General features: G+C 35.7%; 2 protein-coding genes across 5 annotated transcripts in view; both read left to right on the plus strand.

Moving 5' to 3' along the window:
• Positions 1-18,246, plus strand: part of ADK (adenosine kinase) — a 529,136-nt gene that overhangs the window by 96,324 nt on the left and 414,566 nt on the right. The gene's annotated exons all lie outside the window — the stretch shown is intronic.
• LOC123577413 (pterin-4-alpha-carbinolamine dehydratase-like) lies at positions 3,656-6,131 on the plus strand. Its single transcript, XM_045439676.1, has one exon. It carries the CDS (start codon positions 5,226-5,228, stop codon positions 5,637-5,639), a length of 414 nt encoding a protein of 137 aa, XP_045295632.1. The 5' UTR covers positions 3,656-5,225; the 3' UTR covers positions 5,640-6,131.

An 18,246-nucleotide genomic window follows, 5' to 3' on the forward strand; every position in this document is an offset into this window, starting at 1 on the left:
GGGAAAACTGGACAGCGACATGCAGAAGAATGAACCTGGACCACTTTATTACACCGTACACAAAAATAAACTCAAAATGGATGAGAGGCCTAAATGTAAGACAGGAAACCATCAAATCCTGGAGGAAAAAACAGGCAATAACCTCTTTGACCTCGGCTGCAGCAACTTCTTGACATGTCTCCAGAGGCAGAGGAAACAAAAGCAAGAATGAACTATTAGGACCTCATCAATATAAAAAGCTACTGCACAGCAAAGGAAACAGTCAACAAAACTAAAAGACGACCAACGGAATGGGAGAAGATGTTAGCAAATGACGTATCAGATAAAGGGTTAGTATCCAAAATCTATAAACTTATCAAACTCAGCACCCTAAAACAAATAATCCAGCAAAGAAATGGGCAGAAGACATGAACAGATATTTTTCCAAAGAAGACATCCATATGGCTAACAGACACAAGGAAAGATGCTCAACATCATTCATCATCTGGGAAATACAAATCAAAACCACAATGAGATACCACCTCACACCCATCAGAATGGCTAAAATTAACAACTCAGGCAACAATAGATGTTGGCGAGGATGCAGAGAAAGGGGAGCCCTTTTGCACTGTTGTTGGGAATGCAAACTGGTGCAGCCACTCTGGAAAACAGTATGGAGGTTCCTCGAGAAATTAAAAATAGAACTATCCTATGACCCAGCAATTGCCCTACTAGGTATTTATCCAAAGAATACAAAAATGCTGATTCAGAGAGGCACATGTACCCCAGTGTTTATAGCAGTGCTATCAGCAATAGCCAAAGTATGGGAACAGCCCAAATGTCCATCAATTGATGAATGGTTAAAGAAGATGTGGTATATATATACAATGGAATATTACTTGATAATCAAAATGACTTAAATCCTACTGTTTGCAACAAAATGGATGGAACTAGAGTGTATTATGCTAAGGGAAATAAGTCCACGAAAGTTAAATATTGTATTATTTACTCATGTGGAATTTAAGAAACAAAACAGATGAACCTAGGGGAAGGGAAGGAAAAATAAAATAAAAACAGAGAGAGGCAAACCATAAGATACTTTTAAATACAGAGAACAAATCGGGGGTTGCTGGTGGGTTGTTGGGTGAGAGGATGGGCTGAATGGGTGATGGGCATTAAAGAGGGCACTTGTTGGGATGAGCACTGAATGTTATATATAAGTAGTGAATCACTAAATTCTACTCCTGAAACCTTTATTACACTATATGTTAACTAACTTGGATCTAAATAGAATAAAAAAAAATTTAAATAGAAATTTGTAATTTAACGAGGCTTATTTTCATATTTTAAATACATACTTCACATCTAATTTGTGTCCTTTTCCTTCAAAAGAGTTCCCCAAGTTGTAGAAGTTACTGGTCCATAAAACCTGGATCCACTCCTCAAAGGAAACACAAGCTAAGATTTATTTTGTGGGGGCACCTTGGTGGCTCAAAGCCGGTTAAACATCTTACTCTTGATATTGGCTCAGGTCATGATCTCACAGTTTGTGAGATTGAGCCCTGCATGGAGTTTTGCACTGGTAGTGCAGAGCCTGCTTGGGATTCTCTCTCCCCTCTCTTTCTTTGCCCCTCCCCTGTTCATGTAACCTCTCTCTCTGTCTCTCTCTCTCTGTCTCAAAATAAGATTTGTTTTGTGTAAGTGTTGAAATAGGTACTGCAAGTGACAGTTAAGGGAGTCCCATGTTTTAGTATTATGATAGATGATAAAGGTAAAGATTTTGAAAGATTTGGGGTAGGATGGAATGTAGCTGTTTAAACATCTACAGTGGATTAGAGTGATAATATCTTCCCTTAAATTTTGTCAGATTTTTCTAGTACATGGCTATGGCAGCTTTGATGATATTTTCTTCATTAATGTTTTTCAGAAATTAGAATGGGGGAGATTTGATGAGGGGAAAGAAGGCCTTTACTGTGTGCCAGCTAATGAAAACAGAATCACTCCCTGTTGTATAATAAAGAATTTGGTTTTTACCCTGGGTTCCTGGTACAGAGCAACTAAAACCCATGGAATATCCCAAGTGACAGAGTGTCTTTGTTATTTATGAGCTACTAGGATTGCTGTGCTATCACTGTCATTATTCTAATGAAGTGACTCATGGTGGGCCCCTAGCTCACTTCTGAAGGGGGGCTGATCAACCAGGAAGATCAAATCATGTGATTATTTAGAGGGTTTGGACTTAGAGCTAGCCCACCTCTGGGAAGGGGGTTTGGAGATTGAATTCATTCATGTGGCCAATGATCCAATCATTGTAATGACATCCCAGTAAAAACTCTGGACAGTGAAGCTCAGTGAAACTTCCTTCTTAATGAACAAAATACTTTGCAGAAATGTGTTGCACTCTGATCCCAGGAGGGGAGGGCATGGAAGGTCTGTGTTTGGGACTCTTCTAGACCTCACCTTATTTGTCTCTTCATTTGGTTGTTCTTGAGTTGTATTATTTACAATAAAACTGTAATTGTAAATACAATTGACCCGTGAACAATATGAGGATTTAGGGGTGCTGATTGCCCATGCAATTTAAAATCCATATATAACTTTTGATTACCCCAAAACTTAACTACTAATAGCCAACTATTGTTGATTTACACATATTTTGTATGCTATACGTATTATATACTATATTCTTACAATAAAGTAAGTCAGAGAAAAGAAAATGCTGTTAAAACTATATGGAGGAGAAAATACAGTACTGTAAAAAATCTACTTGTAAGTGGACCTGCACAATTCAAACCTGTGTTTTCAAAGGTCAAACTGTATAGCACTTTCCTCAGTTATGTGAGTCATTCTAGTAAATTATTGAACCTGTGGGAGGGTAATAGAAAACTCCAAATTTGTATGTAGTCAGAAGTGTGGGTGGTCTGATGTGAGGGAAACATGCTGTGAACTGTGTCCATTAACTTGTGAGATCTGTGCTAACTCTGGGTGATTAGTACCAGAATTGAATTGCAGTACACTAGTTGAGGTTGAAAGAGAATACCTACAGGAAGACAGATTCTAAAATTAATTGCCAAAATACTGAATCCAATTTAGGACTTGGTAGTGTGTAGCACTAAACAAAATACAGGAACAAATTTCATATGAAGATGTTCAACTTCATTCATAGAAGGTAGAACATTTTAATTTTTGGCCTCTACTGTGTTCCAGTGTTTCATTGTCATGAGATGTTAATCACTAATTCACATGTTGTATCAATTAGGATTGAATTTGCATATGAGAAAGTCCAAAATTACAGCAACAGAAGCAAGATAGAATTTAATTTTTCTTTCATGTAATAGAAGTCTAAGTTGGTAGCCCAGGTTGGCCTGACAGCTTTACAGTCAACAGGAACTGAAGCCCTATCTTTACTATGCTGGCTTCCATTTTTAGGGTCCTCTTATAGTGACTATTACTTTAAGACATGTTAGGTCTTATACTAGGTCTTGTCCTTAGTCTATAAAACAGACCTAGTCCCCAACCTCATGGAGTTTTTAATGTGTGAAGAAGCATCCTGTAAAACAATGTGTAGTAGGCTTCAAATAGTGGCTTCTCCTTGGGAAGGATAGAGGTGATTTCTGAATAGGATAGATTAGTAGCAAAAATAATAATTATGATGATATAATCAGAAAACTGTGAGTGAATCTGTTAACCTTAAAAATAAAACTGCCAGTTATTTTATCAGCAAAAGTGGGTTTGTTTGGGAATAGTAGAGAATTGCAATTAGGGACAAGCAAGCTGTGGCAAAACCATAGACAAGTCCAGCAAATAAAGAAAGTTATACTCTTTTATAGGGGAAAGTGGAAATTAGGAAGACTTTTATAAACAAAAAATCCATTGGAGTAAACTGGGAGTTCGAGTACAGTGACTTTCATTGGGTGAGTTGTGACAGTCTCTCATTGGCTAGGCTGTTGCCTGGGGACGAGGAGAACCTTTCTTCCTCCTACTGAGTTAGTAAAGCAGTAGCTAAAATAGTATGGATTTGCAAGATTCATCTCTTCTGTTGGGTCTGCATTTGACCACCAGTGGTACGGTGCTCCCCATCTGTACTCCTGGCTCCATTTTAATGAGGTTTCTCTTTGTGAATTTTTACAAAATAAGTGGTAAGATAATCATATAGTATGCTAAAGGAAACAATAAAAGAATCTGTATAAGATACAGAGGTAGGTGCGCCTGGATGGCTTAGTTGGTTAAGTGTCTGGCTCTTGATTTCGGCTCAGGTTATGATCTCACACGGTTTGTGGGTTTGAGCCCTGCATTGGGTTCCCACTAACCACGCCCCCCAACCACCCAACCGCACCACCCCTGCTCCACAACAACTCAGAGCCTGCTTGGGATTTTCTCTCCCTCTCTTTCTGCCCCTTCCCTGATTGCACTCTCTCCCTCTCTCAAAATAGATAATAAAATAAACTTTTAAAAAACCTTAATAAAAAAAAGATACAGAGCTAGAGGTAATGATTAACTTCCAGTAGTATCAGTATTGAAAATCAACAGGATAGTCTTTCAAATGAGTTGAAAACCCCTATCTGGTTTCCCTCTGAGCCTCCTTTTTATTCACACTTTAGTTTTCTGGTTAGCCCCAGAATTTCTTGGTTGTGTCCTGCCTTCAGTGCTTACATAATTTTCTCTCTGGAAGTTTTTGCTCTCCACAAGAAGCTAACTTTGGTTTGCTTGGAAAATTCAAGATTCCTTAAAAGGTTATCTGAGAGCCTTCTTGATCTCCATCATGCTAATCTTTCCGTTGCTCACATTAGTACTTTTTGCACTTTACTGAAATTATTTTTGGTTTGCCATTTCCTTTAAATTGTATATTATTTGAAGATAGAAACTGTGTTTTAATTCTTTCAGCGCTACTGAAAATAAAATATTTACATGAAAAAATTTTTTTAGTGTAGTGTGCTTAACCGCGTATGTGTTGTGGGATTGTTGAGTGTAATGGTCAAGAAAGAATTCTTGAGACATTTTATGGTGCAACTTAGTACGTTTATTTAAGTAGCATGGGGTCAGGACCTGTGGGCAGAAAGGGCTGCACTTTTGCTGTATGAAGCTGGTGTTTTATGCTTAGTGCTCAGGGGGGTTGGGGACATGCAAGGAGTATTAGATCATAAATGTTTTCTTTGAGTTTCTACTTGTAAAACTACTTTCACAAGATTTTTCTGGTGTTTATTATTCTGTTGGATATTAGGTATTGGTGAGATATACAGGCAGTCATGAGACCCTTTCAGAATGTAGCAACCAGTGGGTGGTGCCGCCCTCCTGCCCACAGCCATCTGCTGCTTGGCCACATCCGCACCTGCGCAGTGCTCAGGATGGCTGGCAAAGCACAGAGGCTGAGTGATGAGGAGAGGAACCAGCTGCTGCCAAACCTGAGAACTCTAGGGTGGAACGAGCTGGAAGGCAGAGATGCTATCTTCAAGCAGTTCCATTTCAAAGACTTCATTTGGGCCTTTGGCTTCATGATGAGGGTGGCCCTGCAGGCTCAGAAACTAGACCACCATCCCGAATGGTTTAACATGTACAGTAAGGCCCACATCACCCTGAGCACCCGTGAATGTGCAGGCCTTGTAGAACAGGACATAAACCTGGCCAGCTTCATTGAACAATTAGCAGTATCCATGACATAGGCCCTGCCCTTCCTCTTTGAAATCTTTGGGGGACGTGGAGGGACTGATTTGGGAATCCAGGGAGGGAACTGGGGAGCCCTGAGATGTTCTACAGCCAGAATTGCCAAGTGGACTCCGCTGCCTCTGTTTAGGGGAGAGTCCTTGCTGTGGTAAGAGGAGACGCCAGCCTCACTGCCGACCACTCTTTATCCCCAGCGCTCTGGCACACGTATGCTAATCGAGTACGATCTTCCCCTTCTGTAGGACTTCCCAACAACAGTAATGGTCTTCTTGCCAGGCTGTGTCTTGCTCCTTTTCTGATTCATTTCCCAAGAAGCTGTGTCTAGGATGCAGTCTTAACTTAGAAGCCAGGACCCTAAAGTCAACCCCCTGGTGTGTGACAGAAACACGTGTGCTTTTATGTCTCAAATAAAACTATTGTTTCAATTGGGAAAAAAAAAAAAAGAATGTAGCAACCAGTGCTTACTTGATCCTTATCTAAACCATGCAGGCCTTCTGGGTTAAAAGTGAATGTTTTTCTGTTTCTATCACTATCACTCTTTGGGCCTAAATATATAACAAACTGTAATTTTTAAATATTTGGAAGCATTATTTTCCTTTAAAAATCTGGGGTTTGGGTCATTTGTTCTACTTAACTCTGTTATATAATTTTATAAATTTTATTTTATTTTATTTTTAAAGGATCTTATTTTTAAGTAATTTCTATACCCAACATGGGGGTTGAACTCACAATCCCAAGATTCAGAGTTGCATGCTCCACTGACTGAGCCAGCCTGGCACAGCACCCCCACACGCCTTTTTTTCTCTAAAATTTATTTTAAGTGCATTTGCACTGAACATGTACGTGAAAGTTTTGTTATATCTTTGAAAAATACTAATATAACTAATAAAGTTACTAATACAGGGGTGTCTGGGTGGCTCAGTTGGTTAAGCAAACGACTCTTGATCTCAGCTCAGACCTTGATCTCAGGGTTGTGAATTCAAGCTCCACATTGGGCTCCACCCTGGACGTGAAGCCTACTTAGAAAATGAATGAGTGAATGAATGAAGAAGTGAATGAATGAATGAATGAATAAATAATAAAATAACTGATATAAACTCTTAACAGCTTTTTTTCCTGGAGGCTGTAACTTCAGTAAACTCTTAGTCTATTTCCTATTTTTTAGTTACTATAAATTATAATTTCAAAATTATAAAATTCACCCTTTTTTGGTTCCATGTTCCTTTTTGGTTCATGGTCCTTATGAAAGATCAAAGTGATTTATAAATATATAGAAAGCACAAGTTCCCCACATATGTTTTCCAACATTTTCTTTAAAGAGTATTTGATATAGACAAAAGAGTATGTATCATGTTTTGAAGCATACCAATGAAACTAAACCTCATGAACCTATCACCCAATTGAAGAAATATGATATTATTAATGGCTTCGAGACTCCTTTCATACTCTGCCTAGAGTCATTCTCCCAAATCCTCCACAGAAGTAACCATACTCTTGAATATAGGTTTGGTATTTTTTTTTAACATAATTCATTTTCTTTATAATTTAATTGTGATTATGTATTCCTGAACAGTATGTTTTTTTAGTTTTGTTTTTAAACTGTATAAAATTAATACATTTTTGTATATATCTGTGATTTATCCTCGTTGATACATATAGCTGTAGTTCATTGATTTTCATTATTCAATAACTAGTATTCCACTGCATGAATATGTATCATTTTATTTATTTTATTCATTTATTTTTTTAACATTTATTTTTGAGAGACAGAGCATGAGTGGGGGAGGGGCAGGAGCAGAGGGGGGACACAGAATCTGAAGCAGGCTCCAGGCTCTGAGCTGTCAGCAGAGCCTGACACAGGGCTCGAACTCACGGACCGCGAGATCATGACCTGAGCCAAAGTTGGACGCTTAACCAACTGAGCCACCTAAGTGCCCCTATTTATTTGTTTGTTTATAATTTATTTATTTTGAGAGAGAGAGAGAGAAAGGCAGACAGAGAGGGAGAAAGAGAACTCCAAGCAGGTCCCACACTGTCAGCGCAGAGCCCGATGTGCAGCTCATTCTCATTGAACTGAGAGATCATGACCTGAGCTGAAATCAAGAGTTGGATGCTTAACCGACTGAGCCACCCAGCATTTTATTTTTCCATTCACCTGTTGATGGACATTTATGTCATTTCCAGTTGTTTTGTGACTATGAACATTCTTATATTTGCCTCTTGTACATACGCAAGAATTTATCTAAGGTAGTAGTTATCAAAATACTGTCAACTGAAACTAACAGCAAGACTTCATTTACATTGAAGTGGGCATATAGACACACACACATATACATACACATGCTCCTCTGATTGAAACATTTCAGGAAATAGTCCTTTTATTAAACATTATATAAATGTAAGAAAGTTAATAACAAATACAGTTCAACAATCTCTAAAATGAGCAATACAGACATGAATATTTAGAAATGTTTTGGAAATATTTATACAGTTTTGGAAATTTTTATGAAGTGTATTCTTGTCTACTCATAAATTCATTTTAGTTCACAGCATACAAGAATAATGCCGTATGTTTATTTGGTACACTGTTGAGCCTGTTGCTTTTCTATGTTTTTCATAATCACAGTTAAAATCCAGTTTATACTAGTAGGTTGTTGCCTATAGTAATATACTCTTTCTATTTAGCAGTAGAAAGTTTTAAACCTTAAATAATTCATTATGTTTGGGCACCAAATTTAATATTATTATTAATTCATGGTCTAAAAACTGGGTCTTTTATCCAAATATTTTTCTTTAATGTTTCACATTTCTCTTTCAGAAATTAATCGTGAAATGTTTTGCAAAGGGAAGTTAGAAGTGACATATTGTATTTATCATTTAGTTCAAAACTATATTTATTAATAATGTTCTCTTCATTAAGCTTGGGAACATAGAGTAACTAGAGTTTTTAATTTTAAGTCTTACTGACTATAATGATGTTTTTTGGTATCCTTGGGTATCTCTGATGTATTAAAATAAATCATTATTGCCTGTAGTTTCACATTTATTTCTTTTAGAGTGTTTAAATAATCAATTAAATATGCCTATTTTATCCCCCAATTTTTCAATATTTGCCAGTTGAGATTTTTATTCACTTGAATACAAAAGTATCCTATTCCTGCATTTCATACCATCTCTGCTTAGCATCCTTTTTTCTCAACAACCAATAAATGTACTTCAATATTGTATTATAAATGAGTATGGTTAGTTCCAGTCTCTGAACAAAATACTTTAGAAAGTCAGCTATTCAGTGAGCTTCCTTTCATTACATTAACAGTTTTTATTACATTTTACCCATGAGATCTGGTAGAATTTCTATGCTAAAGCTTTATTATATAAAACAATGATTCTAACCAACTTTAGTAATCTCCTAATTTTTAAGAATGATTCTGCTCTTTCCCAATCATATTTGCTGCTCTATAACTTATAATTCTTGTAAATTTTTAGTTGAATTTATATTGATCAGCAGTGTACTTCATAATTCTATAAATAAATATAAGCCAGTTATGAGAGGTTAAAATTTCTACAATCAGAAAATCTTATATTAAATGGTCTTCCCACATGTATCTGACATAAATTGTAAAGTTCCTATCAAGTTAGGTTATGAAATTTATACCAGGCTACAATGAGAAATAAATATTTTCTTGTTATTTCTGCAGTAGTACAGATTTTATGTAATAGTATATCACCAAAAGATACAGCTTTTAATTTATTAGTTCTTTTATTATTAAAACAAATGTGCTTTTAAAAAATACATTCTCTGCACAATGCTAAACACAAAAAAATGTTCAGTGGCTATGTGAGTCACTTTGTTTTGCCAGTGTGTTAGGCAACTAAATGGTGATAACAAGAATGACTAAGTATTAGGCAGATAACTTTGCCTTTTTTGTTTCTCGGAAAATATTTCAGGAATGTAGAGCATGCTGTTTTTCCAAATGTCTTGTTACTTTTAAAGATTCTCATCTTTCATTTTTAAGGTATCATTACAAATAATACTTGGTTTATAATTTTTATTAATGTTTTTGTGCAGCATTTTCATTATTTACCCTTTCAGATCCAGCAACTAAATTTGAGCATGCCTTCATATTTTTTACTTACTCATTTTGCTTTTAAAAGTAAAGTCATCTATTTTAATGTCAATTTGCTCTTGTTTAAGTAAAGTCTTTAATATGAACTTGAATGACATTCTTCTATAATATACTTCAAAAAAAGATTTTTAAGCTAAACATAGTTGATACTCTTGTGGTCAGTGGATGATATTTGTTCCAAACATTTTCTTTTTTTTTTTTTTTTAATGTTTATTTATTTTTGAGACAGAGAGAGACAGAGCATGAACAGGGGAGGGGCAGAGAGAGAGGGAGACACAGAATCCGAAACAGGCTCTAGGCTCTGAGCTGTCAGCACAGAGTCCGATGCGGGGCTCGAACTCACGGACCGTGAGATCATGACCTGAGCTGAAGTCAGACGCCTAACCGACCAAGCCACCCAGGCGCCCCTGTTCCAAACATTTTCATAACTATAGTGAATTATGTTAATATAAAATTACATTGTGAAGTCTTAACCCTCCTCTTACAGTGATGGTGAAGTGAACTGTCAAAAAATTAGATGAGACATCAGTGAGCAAAATATTGAACTGACCTATTTAAAAAAAATTTTTTTTAATCTTTATTTTGAGAGAAAGAGAGAGACTGAGTGCGAGCAGGGGAGGGGAAGAAAGAGAGGGAGACACAGAATCCGAAGCAGGCTCCAGGTTCTGAGCTGTCGTCACAGAGCCTGACGCAGGGCTTGTACTCATGAAAGCAAATTCATGACATGAGCCGAAGTCAGATATTTAACCAACTGAGCCACCCAGGCGCCCCTGAACTGACCTGTTTTTGTCTGATATTGATGACGGTGTCTCAGCTGACCCTTAATTAATGCCATCTCTAGAACCTCTACAGTTGGCATTCAGTAAATACTAGTTGAATAAAGTAAAGACAGGGGAACGATGAAGGAAAAATGAACTGAGTGTCACGCAGCTTTAGGTTAATTTTATCAGAATTGCCCCCAACAAACTCTGTGTACTCTGTGTACTCTGTGTACTAAAGGAACTGTGTACTCTGTGTACTCTGTGTACTAAAAGGAACTCATTGAGCAAGCTTATTTCGTAATTATATCTTCATGAACTGATAGGACAGTTATTCTTCATCAAAGCATGTTGCTTTCCTTTAAGATCATTCATTTGAGACTATGGACTTTTAGTTATTTTTCTAGACATTTATTTGTTGATTAGCCAGTAAATGTCAGGTACTGGGGATTCAGAGGTAAATACAATAGTGTCTGTTTTCAAGGAGTTCATAATCTAGTGTGTAGCCAATGAACAATCATAGTGGAGATGTGGAATCAGTGTTAGAGTACAGTACTGGGTGTTGGGATCAGACTCAGGTGAAGCTTCACTGTGGAGATGGCCTAAGCTTAGTTAGAGGAAGAGGAAGATTTCATCAAGTGGAGGTGGCAGAGAAAGCATTCTCACATGGGCAGCATGTAAAAAGATTTAGTACAGTATATTTATTAGATTTGTCTTCCTGGAGCATTCTGTACATAGTACTGAATATTCTGAGAAGACAGAAAAACAGGCCGGGATCATTTCATGGAGGGTGATGGTAAGAAGGTCAGAGGATTTTAGGTAGGTGGTCTGTTCAAATGCAGTTTTGAAAGTGTGCTTGATATTAGCCTGGTTATACTTTTGGCAGATTTGGCAAGAACACCTTGTTGTGATATGGTAGCAAAGTAATACAAAAAGGAATTTGAAATGCTATTTGTATTCAAAGTCCTTTATGAACATTATCTAACCTATCTTCATAACTGACTTTGTGAAGTTGATGTCTTTGAAAAATTTTTTTTTCAAGTTTTTATTTAAATTCCAGTCAACACACAATGTAATATTAGTTTCAGGTGTAGAATTGAGTGATTTGTCACTTATAGACAACACCCAGTGCTCATCCCAAGAGAAGTTGTTTTTTTGTTTTTTTTTAATTTTAGAGGCATGTGCCTGGCTTAGTTGGTAGAACATGTGACTCTTGATCTCAGCGTTGTAAATTGGAGCCCTGCAGTGGGTATAGAGATTACCTAAAAATAAAATATTAAAAAATTTTTCAATATTTAAACTTTTTCAGGGTTTTACTTTCCCAGATAGTTAATTGGGTAATGAATTATGAGCAGAAGTGAAATTGTTTTTCTGGGTTGGAGCATTTAATGACCAGTGCAAGACTGTCCAGAGCTCTCTTTCCATCTGCTATGATGACTGGTAGAATTTGAGGTGATGACTGCTCCATTATCTTGGGTATTGAAATGAAAAGACATGGAGTAGAACCCTTAGATGACCCATGGGCATCTAGTGTAAATGAGAAAAAGACCTTATTGTTTAAGCCACTGAGATTTTGTAGTTGTTACGTGATAAATATTGCCTGAACTATACCTGACCTGTCTTCATTGATACGACCTGCATATTAAAAGTCTTAGCTTAGGGGCGCCTGGGTGGCGCAGTCGGTTAAGCGTCCGACTTCAGCCAGGTCACGATCTCGCAGTCCGTGAGTTCGAGCCCCGCGTCGGGCTCTGGGCTGATGGCTCAGAGCCTGGAGCCTGTTTCCGATTCTGTGTCTCCCTCTCTCTCTGCCCCTCCCCCGTTCATGCTCTGTCTCTCTCTGTCCCAAAAATAAATAAAAACGTTGAAAAAAAAAATTAAAAAAAAAAATAAAAGTCTTAGCTTAGAAATCAAGTTATTTTAGAAGGAATCAATGTATAAGTATAAAAATTGTAGAAAACTTTTTACCTAATTTGATTTTGAGATATTGAAACCACAATAGTTCATGTATATAGTAACAAAATGAGTAAGTTATTGCAAGTATCTATAAGAAGGTCATTTTGAAAGAGATTAAAATTACCTTTAATTTGTTGACATAAATACAGCAAGTGTGATATGAATCCATTCCAAAACTGGGTAAAAATTGAAGACAATTGCAATTATATAGGTCCCTGAATTTAATCTTACACTTGATATTATTTTACGGTAAGTATTTACATGGTAAGAAACCTAAGTGGTTCATTTGCACTTTGATATTCACAGTCTAAAATAATCTATATGTACATTTTTTATAAGGAATGTGGTGATAATACTGTTTATTTGAAAATATGAATTACTAAAGTAATTTAAAATTTATTGACATCAGCTAAGTGTTTTGGGCAATCATCATTATCCAATATCATTAGAATAATCATCTATATAGATACAAGTACCTTAATCTTTCTATAAGATATTCTTTTGATGTTTTGATTATTATCTTAACTAATTACGAATAATGAGTAAGAAATCACACTACAAATATACAAACCGATGTATGCTTAAGATTGTTACTGTTTACTGATAGTAAATTAGATTTCCATACTAAATGATTCCTGTTTATCTAGGCAATAAATTTAAACTATAGAAAAAATGCAGTGTAACTTGTACTGTAAATAAACTATTAGCGATGAGCATCGCAGTGAGAGCTGGTAGTATATGAATTATTCACTGCAAACTTATTATCTCTGTGTCATTAGCATGTAAGATAATGAACCTAATTACCATGGCTTTAAACTCGGGGGAGTTAGCAATTTATGTGTGGAACTTTCTGGGTTGCAGTTACCACCCACAAGGGTATTGAGAGAACTGCAGACATTATTTCTGTGTTTTGTTGCTGAGATGCTCTTTCTCCTTACTTGCTTCTTTGTTGGTAAATTAGTTTTTATTTATTTTTAGGGTAAGACTTATAGGATTTTTCTCTTGCTTGAATACCCTTTAAAGGAGTTATGGGAAATATTCAAGTATTTTAGTATGTGTTCTTTTTAGTCTATTTTAGTGTTTTAGGTAGACAAAATATTATTCATATGCTTTTATTCACTCACATAAATTAGCATCACCTGTTATAATAGATTACCATAAATAGTGTAATACCTTGAAAAATCTAAGCTAAAAGGTTAATAATCAATTTTCCTCTGTTAAAGGATTTTGGACTAAAATGATTTACTTTCAAAGTACTTGGTATTAGCATATTGCCCTTTCTAATCTATAATATTGTATCTCTGATCTTAATTTAAGGTTTTGATGAACTTCTTCATTCTATTTTCTCTCTTAGAGTGTAAATTATCTGTAATAAGCCATCCTAATTAAAGTTGGTAAATCTACAACTGCTTCAATTATACACTAATCAATTATACACTAATTTAATTCTACTTATCCGGATGCAGTGCGTCATTAATTGGTTTCAGCCTTAATACAACAGATTTAGAAGTGATCAAAATTTGAAGCATTTTATTTAGCTGGGAAGAGTATAGGATCAAAATGTCAAGTAATTCTTAAATCAACTGTGATAAACTAAGAAATTCATTTTTTTAAAAATGAAGGTGTGTGTCTGCCATTTATGTTCATTGTTGAGTGCTGTGGGATGAGGTGGTGATTGTCCAATATCTTTAGATATTAATAATATAATTTTTATTCTACCTTTTCCCTAAATTTTTACTTTTAAAAAAAATGTTACCAAATTTATTTTCTAAAGCATGGTTGTATATATAATATCATATGGATATATACCTTCATTCATTGCTTTTCAGCCTTTTCCTTGTCATGGCTCATGCAGAATATTAGTAGTTTGTTTTGAACATGTAAACACGTGCTCAGGTGTATTTTTTTCAGAATTATAAAAGGTGATTAGATACAATTAACTTAAAAATCTTTAGCAAAGTGATCTGTTGTTAAAGTTTTATTCTTGTTGAGATGTGTTGACTTAAGTGTGTTTCAGAATTCTTAGGAATGAGTTATTAACTCAATGTGACAATATTTCTGCAGTAACTGCTCATTGAATTAAATGGTTCAGATTAAATTTCATTACTCATTCTTTCTCTGCACATTCATATTATTGGGAATACTCCTTGCCTTGCCGAGCTTTCTTCCCAATAAAATAGTATTCCTTTGTTAACCTGTCTTATATTTTTTTTCAGAGGGAATTTCTTTTTAAGTTTATTTATCTATTTTTGACACACACACACACACACACACACACACACACACACACACACACACACACAGAAAGACTGACAGCATGGAGCCTGACATGGGGCTTGATCCCATAAATGCAATATCATGACCTGAGCCAAAATCAAGAGTCAGACGCTTAACCGACTGAACAACACAGGTGCCCCTTGTATTTCTTTATAAGAATATTCTATATAGAGTTTTTCTAGATTGTGTGAAGACTATGTTAAATGCATTTCACCCTTTTGAGAAAGTTATTCTTGATAATAAGTTTTGGGGAACCCCATGGACTTTTGATCCATTATATCTCAGGGCCACTTTTTAAAAACTCAAAGGTGATATATGTACATCATTAGAAATCAAATAGAATAGATGTATAATAAAAAACAAAAGAAATCCTGTTCCATGTTTCCCTGCCACTCCCCCAAGGCAGCCACTTTTAACTATGTTTTGAGTGCTTATTGTGGTTATTTCTACGTATAGTAGGATTATATAATACTTCTTGATATTTCTTCTTTGTTGTGTTCCTTTTTGATTAGGTGAATCTTCATCTCACACCATTTTTACCTTTTCTTTACCTTGCTTCCATCATTGTTTCAGTTCCTAAGTTGGTTATTTTACATGTCCAAATAATATATTTCATGTTTTATTAACTGTTTTGCCTGTTTTCTGTCTCTCAGAGTCTTTTAATTTTAACATCATCAAAGTTGATTATACTAGGAACATTTTTTTTTCCATGAAGCCCCAAAGGGGCACAAGAATATTTTTAGTTAAAGTAATTCTTGCATATGGGTAAAAATTTGATTATTGCCAAAAGGTTTACAATAAAATATAGCAGTCTCCTGCCCTTTTGTTAGTGAGCCCTCCTATTCAACAATAGACCTCAACAGCTAAAACCAGAAATAGACAAGACTGCTTAACTCATGCTCCAACTAAAACCTTTTGTTCTTATTTCTTACCTCATTTTCTTGAGGCACTGATGAAGATGTTTTGCAATGACTGGAACATTCCAACCACCAGAAAAGCCCCAGTAGTAACAGAATGTCTAGAAGACCACACCTGCATATCCCCTGCTCTGCCCATAGTCTTGGGCTGAACAAATACCAACCCCCACCCAGGATCATGTGCCCTCTGCCTGCTTTCTTGCATGTACCCCTCAACGTCTCCTCATAAAACTCTAGGTGTCCATCTTGCCAGCAGAGAGGTTGGTTGGTAAGGCTTGAGCCTGCTGGCACCTGAACTAAATTTCTCCCTTTCTCTCTTACAAACTTTTGTCTCTTGAGTTATTGGCTTTTCTTGAAATGAGTTTATCCTTTGTTTGGCAACAGTGTTGGCAGGCCCAGCCAGGAGCTGTGCTTTCAATGTGTCCACCCCCCTTGAGATTCCCCAGGATGGAGCAGTTGGCCATGCCAGCATTCTAGGGCTTTATCTGGCTTTACCTGAGTTAGGGGCTGTGATAGGTCGTTCAGTAACACTCTCAGTTCTCTAGAAACAACCACTTTTAATCCTATTAGGTTATTCTTTCTGATGCTACCTTATGTTTAATAATATGCTTATTCAGCTTTCCTTGATGAACCAATTTTAGATGTTATCTATTGACCTTTTTATGGCGATTGGGGATTTAGATCATATTTTATACCTACTCCTGCTAAAATTTTGGGAAGTTATATAATAATTTTGCTTAAATCTATAAACAACCTATACTCAATATTTACATTATAATGACCATGTAAGTATTGAATAACATAATGCATTATATTACACTTATTTACTTAAATACATTTTTTTGTCCTTTTCCCCATCCCATATTATTTGTCTTGCTTATTCAGTTGCTTAGTTTCCTATGGGCTAAATTACTGCTTTCCCTCTTTGTTTCAGCAACTCTCTCAGGCATCGCTCATTAATTTTTTTTTCAAATGCTTAAATATAGGTCCCAAAGCTCCATTAATATTTTTATGTCAACTTCTTTCCTCACCTTCAATTCTGCTTCAGTCAGGTTTTATTTTGTTTTGTTTTATGTTTGTTTTTTACTCTCCACAGTTCTCTGATCACACTTCCCTTTGTTGCTCTTGTGTTGGAGAAATTGCTTTTTTTTCCCCCTCTTAGTAGTTTATTCCCTCGTTTTGCTGAAGCATAGCATCCTCCAGATATTGCTGAAAAAAGAAAGGGTGGAAAATAAAACTTTTGAGTACTTGCAAGCCTACAAAAATGTCTTTATTCTACCTTCACATTAGATTGGTATTTCAACGAGGTATAGAATTGTAGGTTGCAAATGATTTTCTCTTAGAAATTTAAAGGTCTTTCTCCATTAGTAGCCAGCAGTGCCCATGAGAAGACTAATTTCTGAACTTTTATATGTGATCTGTTTTTTGTCTTTGGAATCTCTTAGACAGAATCTTTTTTTCCCTTGGTATTTTAAGATACCTTTATGTGATTTTTCTTAGTATGGCTTTTCTTTTTTTCACTGTGCTGAGCATGTGATTGGCCCTTACAATCTGGAAACTTGATTGTCCTTCCTGCCATTTTTGTTACTCATTTTAGATAATTTCCACTTCACCATTTTCTCTGTTCTTTCTCTCTAGAACTGTGAATTATTTTTATTAGTTAATCCCGACTAATGAATACTTTGGGTTTTTCTAGTTTTTCACTACCAAAAACTACTCACATTTATAATCTTTTTGCATATACTTTTACAAAATTCTGCCAGTTTTGTCGGGGGGGGGGGTTCTGCCAGTGTTTTTAATAAGATATAACTAAAAGGAATATACATTTAACTTTTGAGAGATACCAAATTTCATAAAAGTTGTATCAATTACTTATGATAGAGTACAATAGTATTTATCTACCTCTGCTACCAATGTGATAGGTGCAAATGTGACATTTAATAGTTATAGTAAGCTTTGTTTTCTCTGATTATTGGTGAGGTTGAAAGCATTTTATTGGCCGTTTGTAATATATTTTGCAAAGATCCTTTTGTAGTCATTCTGCAAACAGAACTATTTGGCCATTTTCTCCTACGTTCATATCCTGATACTCGTTTTTCTAATCTTAGCATTCTAATGGGGAACACATAGCATGAGAGAATCAATTCAAGGAATAATGTGTCAAGAAAAAGATCTCTTTTCCTTTAGGTTGACAGTGATTGGCTTAAACTATGCACCCCACACCTTTTTCCTGGCTTTGTCATTTTGTAGACAGAGCCAGCCAAATGGAACACTGAGAGAAGGCCTTACCATAAGACACCAGATTATAAACTTAAAAATGGGATTTAGCCTTCATCCCGTTTATCAGTATTTCCTCTGAGAGATGGAAAGTGGATTGCATTTAAGGCAGAGGGAGAGAGAAGCTTTGAGGTTCTCCTGCCTGAACTTCAAATTCTGGTGTGAAGCTCCAACATTTAGAATTGCTTTTTTATGCAACTTTATTTCCAGTTTTTCATTTTATTTTGTCTTACTAAGTCATGATGTACAACAAACCAACATGGAACATATTCGATACTGATGATAAATGTAAATAGG

This window comes from Leopardus geoffroyi, chromosome D2 (genome assembly GCF_018350155.1).
Source record: "Leopardus geoffroyi isolate Oge1 chromosome D2, O.geoffroyi_Oge1_pat1.0, whole genome shotgun sequence".
NCBI classification, from domain to species: domain Eukaryota; kingdom Metazoa; phylum Chordata; class Mammalia; order Carnivora; family Felidae; genus Leopardus; species Leopardus geoffroyi.